Source organism: Kryptolebias marmoratus, linkage group LG7 (assembly GCF_001649575.2).
Source record: "Kryptolebias marmoratus isolate JLee-2015 linkage group LG7, ASM164957v2, whole genome shotgun sequence".
In the NCBI taxonomy this organism is placed as follows: domain Eukaryota; kingdom Metazoa; phylum Chordata; class Actinopteri; order Cyprinodontiformes; family Rivulidae; genus Kryptolebias; species Kryptolebias marmoratus.
In genome coordinates, this window is record NC_051436.1 from 20,275,753 (window position 1) to 20,291,427 (window position 15,675).

The following is a 15,675-nucleotide window of genomic DNA, read 5'->3' on the forward strand; positions in this document are numbered from 1 at the left end:
ATCTAAAATGTAGCAGTTGTGTCTCACAGGAGAAATTATATGTGACTAAATATAATAAAAAGCCATTTTTGTGTGTTGTATGAGCGATAGGAGTATCATTAAGCTGTTTTATGTTCTTATTACAGCTGTGTCGCAGCTCAGTTTGCTTTGATTGCAATTATATCATCTATATTAGGCTGCTCAAACCATCCTTATTTTCTGCACACTCAAATCAACAAGCTGCTGCCTCCTGTTTATGCAAATAACAGTACACATCTGGATGTGCATATTGACTTCTCCACATGTTCCCTCCAAGGTGATTCCCAACCATGCACATCTGTCTATTCAGAACAAGCACTGTATTCCAGCATCTGTGGTTTTTATATTTGTTTTTGAAACTTCTGCAAACAATTTGAGACCTATTTAACATCATTTGAATTTGGATACTAAGTAGAAGGTTTGTTTATCTTCCTCTAGATAACTTTCAGATCCTTCCTCTGGGCTTCAGCAGAACCCTGGACCATTTTAATCCAAACATACCAGAATGGAGAGATGACCTTGGCCAGGTAGTCACCAAAATTCTGGCTAAGGTAAACTCTTAAAAGTTTTATCCAGTTCAGTTCATTTAAATTCACTTATTTGATGCCAAAGAAAACAAAATACTTGTCAGCATAAAGTTAAGAGAAACCAAATGTTCAATACACAAATTTAGATCTAAGTACATACAATTAAAACTTTAAACAAGAAGGGATTGATGCAGAGTACATTTAAGTTGAATTGGGGCTTCATCAGACCTGCAGATATTTGGTTCAGAACCTTTCCAGCAGGATTCTGGCCTCATACTGACACATTTAAAGATGAAAACAAATTTACTATTAACAATTTGAGCTCATTTCAAACGAAAATGTGTAGGGAATGTGGTAGTCTGCACATATGGTCTGACACTTTGCTAACAATCACAATTTACAAGCCAACAGAAACAGCAGCAACATTCTCTTGCTATTTTGCTAGCATGACTAAAAACAGATATAATAAATAATCAGAAAAACTTAAAACTGTAGTTTAAAGAAATGGTCAGAATTTATCTCATCAAGTTTTTGAGTTTAAACTTTCAAATCTTGAACAAGACCCCGAATAAACAACCTTCCCACAAAAAAGAGAAATGCTTTTTAAATCAGAATGTTACATTATGTGGTGAGAAAGTCAAATCAGTGGTGTATGATGTGCATGACTGATTGACAAGTACAGTATGTGTAAGTGCTGTAATGTGCAAGCAAGGCTAAAACCAATGAAGAAAGGTGGAAAAAAAACGTGGTGAAAGCAAAAAGCGGTTAGACTGAAGATTTAATTTAAGCATGCTAAGGATTTACTGGGTTTTAAGGGGCTCTGTATTGTTCTTTCCAACTAGCTGTAAAGTAAGAGAGGTCAAACGTCCTGACCAACAAAACAGAGACAAGGATATATAGGGATATTTTGTTGATGTCATGCTTTTGAGTCTTTCTTCTGTTTTAGCTTGCATTCTTTAGCTTGTTTATGTTCTACAATGTTTTCAAAACAATATTGTTCTGTTTTTCCTCTGTAACAGTTGGCAAATGGCATAAGATATCTGGTTTATATAAGTTTACTGTACTTTTAGTGGCTCTGCTCTAGTTAGAATCATGGTTAATAAAAGTGGTTACGAAGAAGAAGATAATGACAAGTTTCAAATGCTGAGAATTTGCATGGATGGTCAATCAGTTTACTGTAATAAATGTACATAATAAGGATGATTGAGAATGTGACTGACTTCTAACTACATGATCTTAGATCACAGGTGTTCCTCAGGAGTCCTTAGTTACTGTGGTGAAACCAGGTCTCCCCACGACCGCTGATCTGTATGTTCTACCACTGGACAACAAACCCACCAAGAGGAGTAAATTTGTAGATAAGGTACAAACTCACAGATATACAAACATTTATACAACAATGTGAAATTTGTTGGAGTTAGTTATTCATTTTATGAAAAATGAAGATGCACGGGCTAAAATGTATTGATTTCGAAAAACTTTTTCTAAATATAACATTTTCTCATGCTTAGCGGATTCCAGCCATCGTACAGGCATTTAATGACAACAACGTCAACTTCATGGTCCGAGGAGGTCTACGAGTGCTAGTGATGTTAGCTGATCCAAATGCAGGTTTGCATAACTTCTTGTGAGTTCTTTCCAGCTACCACTTGATATGTAATTAAGAACTGCAGACCAGTAATTTATTTTCACTGAACTGGTGTAATTGACAATGACTCAGTTGCTACAATAGCAGATACAGGTTCATTCACCAACAATATACCTGGCGCTTTCAACATAAACCTGTAAATTTAACTTTTTGTATTTTTTATTATGGTTTAACAAAAATTAAAAACATTTCCTTTTTGTACATAATTACCCTTTTAAATATAAACACTTTTATATTTTTTCCTGTCCTGTGACATTCTGTTTCTGCTCTCAGTTTTTTGGGGGGTTTTATTGTGTAAAAGTGATGTATTCTTCTCTGATACATTTCTATTGGTCTTAACTCCAGGCTACCATGGAGCAGTTGGAGGTCCAGGCATTTGGGCTCTAGCTGTAATTTTCCTAATCAGCGTCATTGCCACTGGCTCATTCATCCTATACAAGTTTAAAAGGTAAGCTTCATCATATTAGGAAGCCAGTGTTTATCAGCCCCCACAAATAAGGTGTGACCATATCGAGCAGAATGTTATCAGCTTATTTAAACATTTTTTTTCCAACAAAACCTAGAAATGGTAACTTTTTCTTTAGTCTTTTACAATTACTTACAAAAATATTAAAATAACCTCAATGACAATTTTGATTTTTTTTATTTTTTTCCCTCACATAACTTTTTATTCTATGCAATATTGTGAAGGTCCATTTTATCTAAAATAAGTGACATGTTTCCACCTGATTTAGCTTAATGGCAATGTTGGCATGCCAATGTGTGCAGTGTTAATAAGACAACATTTAGACCGTTTTATATTGTAATTTAATGAGTTAGCATGCAAACATGTACTGTTATTAGCACAACAATTGTTTTGTCTTAATAGCAGACAAATGAAAGTTGGAAATATTAATTTATGTACAAAATTTTGTGACAATCTATCTCATATTTACTTCTGGATCAATGTAAAGGATCAAACTGCTAACATTTCTTTACCCAGGATTAAAAGATATATTGTCAAATCTTGATGTTTTGTTGAGTGATTCACTAAACAAAATGTGCCTAATAAATACAGCAAATTGTCTAATATGGCCCAAACTTGTTAGCTTGCATGAAAATTCCCAGTTTATTTGTTGTATACAAAACATTAAGTAACTGCATGATTTCACTCCAATAACTCACCTGTATCACTGTCCTGAGTCTGAAACACAACTATCCACCAAAAAGTCACTTAAAAAAATGTCCTACAGAACTACAGCCCCATCTCATAAAAACAATGAATCCCACAGTCCTTGGCTTAGGACTGAGGATGCCTATCCCCCATTATTTTTCAGGAAGCTTCCAGGAAACCGCAACATCTATGCCCAGATGCACAATGAGAAGGAGCAGGAGATGACCAGCCCTGTCAATCACAGCGAGGACACACAGCACATTATCCAAGGCGAGGAGTTCATCGACGATGACCTGGACTCGCAGACTCTAGGTAACGCAGGAGGTAGCCCCGCCTTCTGTTCCCTTATAAGGACTACCACTAACCATTGCTACTAAAACCCAAGCCACTAACTCCAGCAGCTAACAGGCACCAAGGTACTAAATGACTTCTCTTTCTTCATCTTAATTATTGATAATAATGTTTGACCACCAGCTTTTTTATAATACATTTTATAGTCATCGCCAGAATTAATCACTGTTATTTTATCTCTAGCATGTTATAATATGTAACTGTGACATAACAATATTAAGAAAGTTGTAAACAATCACGATGACCATTGGCAAGATTAAAGTTGGTGATAAACTGTAAGAAATTTAAAGGTTTAATTGACTTATCTGTAGTTGAAATGAGGCTAGATACATATATCACTTAGTAATGTTGGCAATAAAACTGTAAAAACAAGGCTGTAGTTTACCGTTAAAGCAGATTACCATGAAAGTTGATGGGGGGGGGTTTATTTAGAATAAATGCATTCTTATGTACAGTTTAAACATTCCTAAAGTTGAAACTTGGCCTTTTTTATGTGACAAGCAATTTAAATATATTATGAAACAATTGCTTTTTATTTGTTTTTCCATGAATATTAAGGTGATACAAAAGTAGCTTTTGCACGTTTTTATGGCGAGTCCTGTGGAGCACTGTTTGGGCCAATCTTAACAGATCAAAGCTCTAATTCTTGTAATAATTGGTAAGGAGGGTGTACTTACTTTACTACTGTTTAAGTACCAATTACTACGTTCTCATTTAAATCATTAAACAAAAAATTCCTATTTCACACTAAATAACAACCCTGCTATGGTGTAAAAAAATTCTGCAAGAACATGGATGTTCTTCGCAGGTTACTGACAAGGTCTTCAGCTGTTTAGTAAGAATGCACTGGGATCCTCATTATATGTGATAAGGTGTGATAAGGTCATAGTGGTTTTGAGCCATCTCAAAACTTGTGTAGTGAGGTTATGGTGGTTTATTATTGAGATGGCAGATTATCAAGGTCCTTCTTGTAGTGTGGGTGATCCTAGTGATAGTATTCATGGCATTGGACTTGCATGCACCAACTTCATTTAGATGTTGTGAATGGAAAGCAGCACTGGCCTTATATCTAGGCTTCTACTGTGATTGTGATAAGGTCATGGAAGCAACCTAACACAAACGTGACACCTGTGGTGATAGCATAATGTTTTCTTGATCTTCTAGCACGTAGCTGCATTTTGATGTGGTCTGAGAAACTTGCTAGGGTACGTGGTGCAATTTCATGGGTGTATATGGTAGTATCTTCATTAAAAGGTGCTGCTGATATACAGAGCAAGGTGAGGGTGCAGGAGAGCATCTCACAGATGCAAAGAAACATTGGAAAAAACTATTTGGTGAGTACTAGGAGCTTATCAGTACCATGATTGCCTTCACACTGAAGGAAGTTTTCCAAATTTGCCAGAATTCAGTCATGTTCTAACAGGTTGTGTAGGTTGTAGAGAGCACAGTGTGGTCATCATCGTGTATGGAGAGGGCCTTCAATGTTGTTAAGTCTACTTACTCAAATATGTCTTGGTAATAGTTGTTTTTTCCTCACATTTTGTTCAATGTAAAATTATAATTAAATTATTTATACAGTATTTGATTTTTATTTTGCATTTGGTTTACCTATGTGGCCACAAGGATGTAGTTTTCTAAGAAATCTGCAAAGCACCTGTTGCATCAGTGAACCACAGTGTTTCAGTATTTGTGCAATTTAATCTTGAGTCCATCACTCATTTGGCTGCCTGTTTCTTTTTCCAACTTGTATCCAGGCAACCACTCAGGTGTGGTCTTGAGCATCACCTCCAGAGAATTACACGGTTACCTGACCAGCTGATAGCTGATATGGCAACGCTGAAGAGCTAGCCCAGCCGAGTCAAGCCAGCTAACAAGCACAGGGACTCTGCCTTCCTACAACTTTTTTGCCCTGCCCCCTGGAAACTTCACCTCTAACCTGCTTAATTTTGATGGGATTTGTTTAGACCTGTATTTTACATCATCTTAAGGCCATTCTTTTCATTTCCCAACAAGTCAGAACACAGCTAGAAGACTTACCTGTGCTTTAAAAATGGGGTAAGAAAAATTGGTCCGTAAATTGTCTGCCACTTAACATGCTTAAAATGGGTAAGCACAACTCACTCTAATGGCTTCCGGGAAATTTCAGGATAAGAGTTTAGGCCAGTAGCTACTAGTAGAAGTTAGCTGTGCCTAAATACTGGTGTTCGAGCACCAAATCTAGGTTGTATCAAGGTACAGAAAGTAGATTAAAGACAAGTGAGTTTGTATTCTTCCACCCAATATTTTCTTCCTATTTCCCTAAAAGTACCACTCCACTTTTCTCTCCTTAAAGGCAATAATAATCTCAATGGAATGTACAGTTTGATGAACCCTTGTGGCTTTGCATACAAAGTGAGTATGCATGCAAACACAAGAGGGCGATGTTGCACTTTCTTAAATTTCCACTCACAGGTACTTCTTACCTTTTTGGGACTGTATACACTATGTACACACAGCTTTGTTCATTTTTCAGCGTTAGTAGTCTGAATCTTTCTTTTAAAAGTGGCTCATTTTTAGACAATTGGTGTGTGGTGTTTCAAATCAATTTTGTCTGTCCCATGGTGCCTCAAAGAGCAGATGTGGATTTGCTCGGTGACATTATCTGTTAACATGTTTAATTATTTCTAAAAAGGAACAAAAAAAACAAAAACAAAAAAAAAAAAAACGTGGCTCTTTCTGCTCCTCCTCTTCACACTTTTTTTTTGGCTAGAGCAGACTCTTTCCTCTCAAGAAGAAGGTTTCCGATATGGAGAGAAGGGGTAGTTGATATATTCAGTACCAGCCTATATTAGGCGTAGCCCTAAGTGGAATCATGTCTTCTTAAAAGGTTTGGTTTCTTGTATGTAAATGTGTAAATATGAACAGTGAACTCCAATTTGTACATACTCCCGTCAACGTGTGCGTGAGTGTTTTACACTGCTACCAAAATACATTACACTTGTTTTTTTCTCTCTTCTCTCTTGCTGGAGTGATTTGCCAATGAGTTTCTTCAATATTAAAAAAAACACCTCACTGTTCATTGTCATTGCTTGCTTTAGATGTACTCATTTTCAATATTTTTGTATTATGAGTAACAACACGTCCCGTCACAGTCCTTATTGTTTACTGGAAATAGTTTCAGTATCTAAAAAGACACTCACAGCTACTGTATACAATAATGCTTATATATATGGATATTTTTGATACACATGTCAGTTTTCTCCTAATACATACCAAACACTGGTTAGTGTTTTTGTTGCCTAATGCTACAGTCCTTTTGTTTGTTTGTACTAAAAACCGTAAGAAGTTGCAGCTGCAGAGTTCTGGATGGTAGCTGCACAACCCTTCAAGCTCTGAATCAAAAGGTTGTTGGATGAAAGGCCTTTGAGACCAACAATGCTACCATCATCGTTGACACCACTTGGTTAATCTTGTAGTTAACTTGACAGATTACGTTTACTCACTCTGGTTTAAATCATCTTTTGTACATATTCTGCTCATGCTCAATTTGTTCTTGGTTTTGTAGTAGGGTATGGTCATTGAATCGATGTCCCTTTTTTTAAAAAAGGGAATGTAAGAGAATTGATTTTCAAGTTTCACTGTAGTAGTCAAGGAGTTTCACAGATGATGACACTGACTTTGTAATTTGTACCACTTCTTTTCACGTTTTTTTTTTTTTTTTCTCCTATGTGTTGGTTTGTTTGAACTCTTAATTTTGCTATTAAAACATTTGTGTGTTCTCTTCAGGAAGCATATTGCACTGAACCTGCATCCTGAAATAAATCACTCCCATAACTTGTATTTCTTCTTGCATATTATTTGTTCCAATTGGTATTATTTGACTCAAACACTAAACAAGTTCTCATTGGGCTGCAGTGGCTCAGTGGTCAGTGCCACAGTTTTGTGAACCTGAGGTTGCAGGTTTGAGCCCAGTTTGTGGCAGGAAGGGCATCAGGTGTAAAACAATTGCCAAATCATTCTTGTGAGTTTGATTGCTGTGGCAACCCATGAAGAAGGGAGCAGCTCAAAGAGCTTGCTTTACTTTACTAAACAAGTTCTCGTAAAAAATGTAACACACAATTTAACAATCTTCTGACAACTTAAATTTTTAAATGTCCGTTCAACATTGTACTTCATATATTTGTTGTTGCATTAATCTAAAATATAATTTTTAATCTCCTTCATGGACTTTTCCTACTCTGCTCAATTCTAGTAAGAAATTTTTTCTGTGCAAAATAAAATAGGAAAATGTATCTGTAGAAAAGAGCTGCCATATTCTCATGGTAACTTGGCTTTTTGTAACTAGCCATCATAGTTAAAAAAAAATGAAATTGCTAGTGTTTATTCATTTCATTCTTGAATCATTTGTAGTACCATTTAATTTACATTGGCTTACTGAGAATTAAACTCCCAGAAGGAATGGTCTACTTTTGATCTAGGTTGGTGCTTATGCAGCCCAGTGAAGGGTATGTAAATGGTTTTATTTGTTAGGAGCTGGCACATCTAGATTAGACGCCAGAGAGTGTAAGTGATTGCATCATGAGAAGAGCAACAATAATATCAAATTGCCAGTCAGTCAAACCAGTGAGTGTAGATCACCAAGCAAAGAAGATGCCCAGTATTTAATAGTTTGATAGGGGTCACATTGTGAGTTTGCAAGAAGCCCATTCCATGTTGGAAATACAGACATCACTAGGTCTCAAATATATATATGATGGTATTCACAATCAAGTCAAGTCAAATTTATTTATATAGCACTTTTCAGCAACAAGGCAGGTCGAAGCGCTTTACATCATAAAAACACAAAAATAAAAAGTCATAAGAATAACATACAAACAAAAAAAATCATTGTGAAGGTTTTGTTTGCTCAAGACAGACCACATCAAGGGAGGATCACTGTTTTATGCAGCAACTGTTACAGAACCCCCTACATCTGTGCCTGGCATCTGGATACAGGTATTGGACTTTTTACAATACACTATCATCTAGCAGTGTCTCAGTGATTGGCTTCAGCTGCACTACAGGTTCACCATGACATGCGTGGGCTGCCATTAACACCAGAACAGAGCGCCTCTAGGAGGTATGAAGTGATGATAAGTGGCTTTGTATCATGTTCAGCAAAATTTTCAACTCTGCATTTTCATAAATGACCATTATGTGCATGCATAGCAGTGCAAAGGATAGAGAACCAATGCTGTAAACGTTGTGGGGACCACAGGGCATGACTTCAAGCAACCTCCAGTAGTGATTCAAGGTACTCTGGTGACATCCTGCATCTGCATGTCTTATCCCTGCAGAGACAGCACTCTGAAATCTTTCATTAAGACCACACCCATCCACATCCATCCAGCACATATGTCTATGGACCTCCTGCATCACGTTGAGATCCTAATTTAATTTTGATCCATCTGCCAGATCTCAAGGGCAGGATATAAAACCTGTGGGCTTACTTTTCACAAGAGAGGATACAATGATTGAATTACTCCATTCCATACCAAACTGCTGCTTCTATCCAGGGCCAATGGGGGGCCACACCATTCCAACATGGGAGTAACAGTGACAAATTAAATGAAGCAGTCTGTTTGGAATTTGTGCAAAAATGTGCTGTGGTCAGATGAGAATAAAACATAAGTTTTCAGTCATTAAGGTCAGCACCATCTCTGAGGCAAATCTTCCCCATTTCATCATGAAAGGGACACCATCCACACAATAACGGATGGTGGTGGCAGCATCATGCTGTGGGAATTTTTTTCAAGAACTATTTTCAAGAAAACCTGGTTGTGTTTTCCAGGAATTTGAGACTGGATTGGAAGTTGACTTTCCTACAGGACAATGATACAATACACATTGTAAAAGTAACACTCCAATGGTTTAAGGACAAAAAGACAAGTACCCTGGATTGGTCCGATCAAATTCCAGACCTCAGTCCATTTGAGAATCTTTGATTTTATTTAAAGATGGACACGAGCAGCACCCAACCAACTTATACAAGCTGAAGCAGTTTTGACATGAAGAATGGCCAAAAGTTTTAGTGGTTAAATGTACAAAGCTCATGGAGATGTGGTGGAAGAGACTTGCTGCAAAAGGTGGCTCTGCAAAGTATTTACTTTGTGGAGTTAATAGTTAGGGACAAACCATTATTAAATTTTATAGTTTTCTAAAATAATTTTGAAAAGTTGTTTTCTCCACTTAATCATTGTTGAGCATTGTGTATAGGTAATTAAATTGAAAAATTAAAAAAGCTATTTAAGTCAAGTCAAAGTTATTTATGTAGCACAACAAAGCGGTCCAAAATGCTTTACAACATGAAAACACAAAGATACAAAGTCATCATGAAAACACACACAATAACAGCAAAAGTAACATAAACAGATGAAAAACTAAGCTAGGAAACTAGGATATAAAAGCTAAACTAAACTTATCTAAAACAAGTCATACTAAAGATAAAATGAGGAAAACCAAACTGAGATATAATAAACTGATAATAAGCTAACCTAAACTAAACTAGGATTTAAAAACCTCAGCTGAACAGATCAGAAATGATACAAGCTAAGATAGACTAAACTAAACTAATAGTACGAGAAGGCCAACTAACAGTTAAAACATTTCAATAAAAGCCAACTAAAGGTGCCAAAAGGCTAACTGAAAAAAGCTAAACCTAACTTGTGATTTCAGTGCTGACAAAGCACTGAAATCATTGTACATGACAGTACGAACAGTTGCATTACTAGCAGTCACATTACATATTGCTGAGAGTATTTACTGTTTCTAACATAACTATATGTTTTCCCCTAATTTAAGGGGTGGCACTATAACAGTAATATTAGGTGCTTTTAGACAACAAGGGACCAGTCCTTGCAACAATTTGAGAAAGTTCACTTATTTGATTGTTATATTTTGTGTAGCGTGACCATTTGCAGTTCTCCTATAACTGTTTAGCTCCTGCTTCAAAGTAGATGCATTCTTAGCTCAATACAGACTTTCAAATGATGTAAGAGGGTGTGATAGGCCCATACATAAATGTACTTTGAATAGCTGAGCAAATTCAGCACTCTCCCAGCACTCACATTATTAAAAACAGCATTGACTTTGCTAAAGTAGAAGCTACTTACCTGTTGCTGTTGACATGCCCCTCTTTAAACATGTTTATCTTAGAGTAGACTGATCTCCTGTATGAGTCTTGGTTCCTACAACTCCTTCTACAAATTCATAGCTAGTCTATTCCTCCTAACCACAAAGTAGTTCCTCCTAATAAACAATGTACTACTATATTATACTGTTATACTGTATTACTTGATTACTTATACTGCTGTGTACTGTTTGGTTCTGGGGGTTTTTGTTTTTTGAATTTGAACTATTTTATGTCTCTTTTTATGCTATATGTGTAAACTTGTGGTTCCAGTTGAAAGAATTGAACACATTTGATAAAAAAAAAAATCTATTCATTTAACAAAACTGTTTATCCACTACTTGCAAAATTCAACTTTGACATTTTCTTTTGCGTCATTTTATCTTTGCCTCAGTTTTTTGTGTTTGTCTGTTTTGTAGTTTGCATCATTCATGTGTTTGTGACACGTTTAGCTGTTTGCGGCGTGTTTAGTCATTTGCTGTGCATTTGCACCTGTTGCTTTCCCACCATTGTTTTCACACCATGTCATATGACTGAACACAAATTCCTGTTTTGCAAAAGCAAATTAAGTCTCATAAAGATTCCACTTCCAACGAAGCTATGCTGTTATACAGACTAAAGCAGTGTTTGTTAACCAAATGTCCTGCATACATAATTGAAGCAAAGTATAGTTTAGATTTCAGAGCTCAGACTTTTCTTTCTTTTGGAAGACAGTTCCATCAGGCTTCTTCTTCCACTTCAGAGTGACACCAGTCATATTCTTCTCCCTCAGTTTTTCTTGGAGCTGGAAGACATACATTTGCTATTTCAAATTTTATTCCTACAGTTTGTTGAGGCTACAATGGGTTGCAAAAAAAACCATATAAGTTGCAAAAGACACCTACTGGCACACAAAACTCCTCTCTTTTGGTATTCTTTTTTTGTTGTTGTTGTTGCCTTACAACCTGGATCTTAAATGGATCTTTAATTTGATTAAAAGATATAGACATATGCAAAATATTCCAGAATATTAATGTTAAATTTAATACATATGTACTTGTTAAATCCTGAACCATTCCAGGTTATGTAACTGCTTGTTCTTAAACCACCAAAGTGTTGTTCAGCAGTGTTTAGGGTCATTATCATACTGGAAGGCGAATTTGCATTTCAGTCTCTAATCCTTGGGAAACTCAATTTTTTTTTCACAGTATTTTGCACCATTAAAACCATCCCTATAGCATGACACTGCTCCCACTAGGCTTTACTGTGGGGATGGTGTTCTTAACATAAAGAGAGGTGTTAGGTTTGTGCTAGACACGACAATGTCCAATTCAGTATTGGTGTTATTTGGCTACTGGATTTTTTTCTACATGTTTGGGGATTCTTCAATAGGCTTTTTGGCAAATTGTAGCTGGTCTGACTTATTATAGAAGTGTTTTTTTTCTAAGCCATTCTTTCATGAAGCTCAGCTTTGTGCAGCTTATAGTGGTACTATGAACACAACCATCTCTGCAGAAGACCAGCTTAGCTCTGTCAAGGTTGTCTTTGGCCTCCTAAATGTTTCTCTGATAAATGCCCTTTTGACCTGCTCTTTGAGTTTTGACACAACCCTTTGTTGAATGGTTGTCGTTGGGACTTCAAAGCAGAAGGGGTGAATACACATGACTGCACCACTTTTCAGTTTTAGAGTTCACAATTCCATTTAATTTTCAAATTGTAAGGTGGCAAAAAAGAAAGAATAGCAAGAAGGGTAAATACTTTTATAAACTTTTGTAGCTTTATGGAGAAATCCTTAAACCAAATATCAAACAAACAACAACACTTGCCTTTTTTAGGAGGTTTTCTCTCAGAACAGGGTCGGACAGATTCAAAGAATAATTTGCTTTCAGTTCCAGCTTCACAAAATTCTTATTCACTGTTTAGAATTGAGAGAAATTAAACTTGATTGGATCTGCAATTGTAATTTTTTTTATTTTTTTTAAACAAATAAGCAATAAAATCATGCATATCAGTCTCTCCAAGATGTTGCAATCACAACTATTACCACAAATGTAAAGCATTGACTAAAACCTTTGCTCAGAATAGCAATTTTGCCCAATCACTGCAACATATTGGCAAATTTGACTCATCTTCTTAGCCCCTTGCCTGGTTTTATTTTTTGGCATTCCAAGATGAAAACATGTCAGATGCCGGAATATCATATTTTACATCCAATATTATCAATGAAATCTTAATTCTGAGGTTGTGGATTTGAGCCCAGGTTGCATTAGGAAGGGCATCTGGCAAAAAGCTATTTTTAAATGTTCATGCAAGTTCGCTTGCTGTGCTGACCCTTGCAGAGAGGAGCAGCCGAAAGCAGAAGATTACCACTAAAATCTGTGCAAGTTAATTTCCTGAAATATTACATCACATGCACCATTGAGGTAAAACAAACAAAAATTTACAATTGATTTGCAGTTTTTTGCTACATAACTTACCCAAGAATGTCTGAAGAGTGAGTAAATTATAAACTTAGAGAGGTGTGCTTGGCTGTGTCTAAAACTTTGTAAGTGGGTCTGGGTAAGTGAGAATGAGAGAAATAAATAAAAGTAGGTAGAGGAGAAAACAAACACAAATGAAAGTAGCATTCTATGATTATAAGTAATGAAATTATAATTAAGGAACTTTGGCCACCTTGCATGCTAAAGTTTGAAACAAAGATCTTGTGTGATTTAACAGTGCTTGGAGTATTTGTTGGGGATTAGTCTCAGCTACTGCCTCACCAAATTGTAGCTTAATATCGATATGAGTAAGGGAGTTGTAGTTATGTTTGTGGTTAATAAGTTTGGTTAGCTACGATGGTCATCTTGAATCAAAATGACTCCAAAAGGTAATCAGTGATGTACACCCAGTGACTACCTTTTTAGAGTTTCAATATGCGATTTTTTGCTAACAGACAGGCAAACAAACACACATGATCACCTGCTTCAAACTACAGCATGAATTAGAGCAACAGTGGTAAACAGGTACGTTAAGCAGTTTCATTGCATTTGATCAGTTTTTACAAACTTTTTTTTTATTGATTTATTGCTTTTATTTAAATTAAGGAGGCTATTTAAACAGATTTCTTGTTGGGATGTTAAAACATTAACACTGTAGGAATCTTGGGCCTTTTTCAGAAAGATTACATGAAGCACTTACAGCAATTTTTGTAAGCTCATTTGATCTTGCCTTGCTTCGAAACACTAACTTTGATTGCAAATTTCTGAAAACAGGTAATGCAAAATCAGACAGTTTACGCTGCAACAACCACAAAAAGTATGCAAAATCCTGGAGGGACTGATATATTTAATTGTAAATTCAGCTTAAATAGAATGATTTTTTTGTAGGATAAGGATAAGGATAATTAGACACTCACCAATGGATTTGTAGCAGACAAATGGTAATTTTGTCTCACATGGTAAAAGTTTCCACATTGCTGATTCTGAAGTTACTCCACACAAGGTTTCTGATGGGTCAATTTTATTTGAAACCTTAGCCCATTTGCTGAAGTTGAAGTTGCTCTTATCAGACCAGGTAAAGTTTGGACGTCTGAATAAACCAGTCCATACCCAGTGTCCACTTGGTATCAAGCTCTGAATCATCTGATTCTCCATGTCGTTCCTCACAGTGGCCAAATCTCTGAAGTTCTTCTTGCAGTAACTCTGAGCACTGGACCAGGTCATTGATTTATTCACAACCTCAAATTCAGGATTCTGTTGTGTTCCTGCATAATAGAGGTTATGAAGGTATTGTTAATTGAAATCACATTTTCAAATTCTTTTTTTTTCTTTTTTTTTTTTTTGTTGTTCAAAATGAAACACAGTATGTCTTACCTTTATAGCAAATAAATGGAAACTCTGTCTTGCAGTCATAATCCCACCATTTTCCATTGTCTCCAATAAGCACACAGTATTGACTGGCTGAAATAAAGTCAGGCTCATCATCAGAAGTTTCCCAGTTTCTGTACTCAGCTCCACTTCCTGTTAATCCATCAGACCACATCCAGTTGATTTTACTCAACAGACCAATCCAGGAATCAGCTAAAGTTTTGTCCCTATATTTTGAGATTTCTTCATCATTTTCGATGGTGGCTTGGTCTGTGAACTTCTGTCTGCAATAGGTCTGAGCTTCAGTCCAGTTGAGAGCTTTATTAATAATGTGGAACTCACGCTGGCAGGTAGTGAGAACAAGCCAGTCTGTTAAAGAATAAAGCTGATGAACATCTTTGAATATGTAAGGTGTAAATGACAAAAATCACAAAAACAAAGAAATTACTAAGGTTAACAAAAACTCCTACCTGATACAAACAGGACACCAAGTACAATCCTCTCCATCATGACGCTGCTCTGCAGGATTTGCAAGGAAGACTTCCTTTATAACACTCCACAAAAATTCCCCACCTCTTTTTGTCTCTAACATACAAGCTGCTTTTGTTTCTTTATTCAAAATCAACGTGTAGCAGCAGATATATATACATATAAAAATAGTTGTATGCACGTCATTCAGTTTTGTTAAACGCCCAAACACATAGCTCACCTGAGTGTACCCATTATCATTGATAAAAGTTTCTACTTCTAATAGTAAATAGTTCTTGTTCTTAATAGACAGAATCTATTTTTTTCCACAGCACTTTATGAACAACATATATTATATAAATATACAATACTTTGGGTAGTTTCATTTTATTAAAGAGAAGCAGAATATCAACTAATAATTCAGAAAAAAAACATCAGATAAGGTTAATATCTGATTTGTATGTAATTGAGTAAAATAAAGATTTAAATCCATTACAGCCCAGCCAGAATTCTAACTCACAAAAATTAGTTGTGTG

At 36.0% G+C, this 15,675-nt stretch overlaps 2 protein-coding genes across 4 annotated transcripts in view; one reads left to right on the plus strand and one right to left on the minus strand.

Moving 5' to 3' along the window:
* sorcs2 (sortilin-related VPS10 domain containing receptor 2) overlaps positions 1 to 7,516 on the plus strand; it is a 421,817-nt gene extending 414,301 nt beyond the window's left edge. Inside the window, exons 22-28 of one of the 3 annotated variants that reach the window (XM_025007210.2) lie at positions 457 to 569; positions 1,786 to 1,908; positions 2,057 to 2,156; positions 2,539 to 2,641; positions 3,510 to 3,663; positions 3,732 to 3,762; positions 5,452 to 7,516. In XM_025007210.2, the coding sequence (XP_024862978.1) occupies positions 457 to 569; positions 1,786 to 1,908; positions 2,057 to 2,156; positions 2,539 to 2,641; positions 3,510 to 3,663; positions 3,732 to 3,762; positions 5,452 to 5,516 (689 nt within the window). In that variant the 3' untranslated portion in view covers positions 5,517 to 7,516. Of the gene's footprint in view, positions 1 to 456; positions 570 to 1,785; positions 1,909 to 2,056; positions 2,157 to 2,538; positions 2,642 to 3,464; positions 3,763 to 5,451 lie in introns of all 3 variants that reach the window. The other 2 variants (XM_025007208.2, XM_017422061.3) reach the window with 2 other exon arrangements.
* A 2,656-nt stretch (positions 7,517 to 10,172) lies between these two features.
* Positions 10,173 to 15,178, minus strand: LOC112450715 (lymphocyte antigen 75-like). Its single transcript, XM_025007197.2, has 4 exons — positions 15,142 to 15,178; positions 14,678 to 15,040; positions 14,221 to 14,568; positions 10,173 to 11,628 (listed from the first exon to the last, which is right to left on the minus strand). Exons 1-4 carry the CDS (start codon positions 15,176 to 15,178, stop codon positions 11,564 to 11,566), a joined length of 813 nt encoding a protein of 270 aa, XP_024862965.1. The 3' UTR covers positions 10,173 to 11,563.
* Between the last annotated feature and the right edge of the window lie 497 nt (positions 15,179 to 15,675).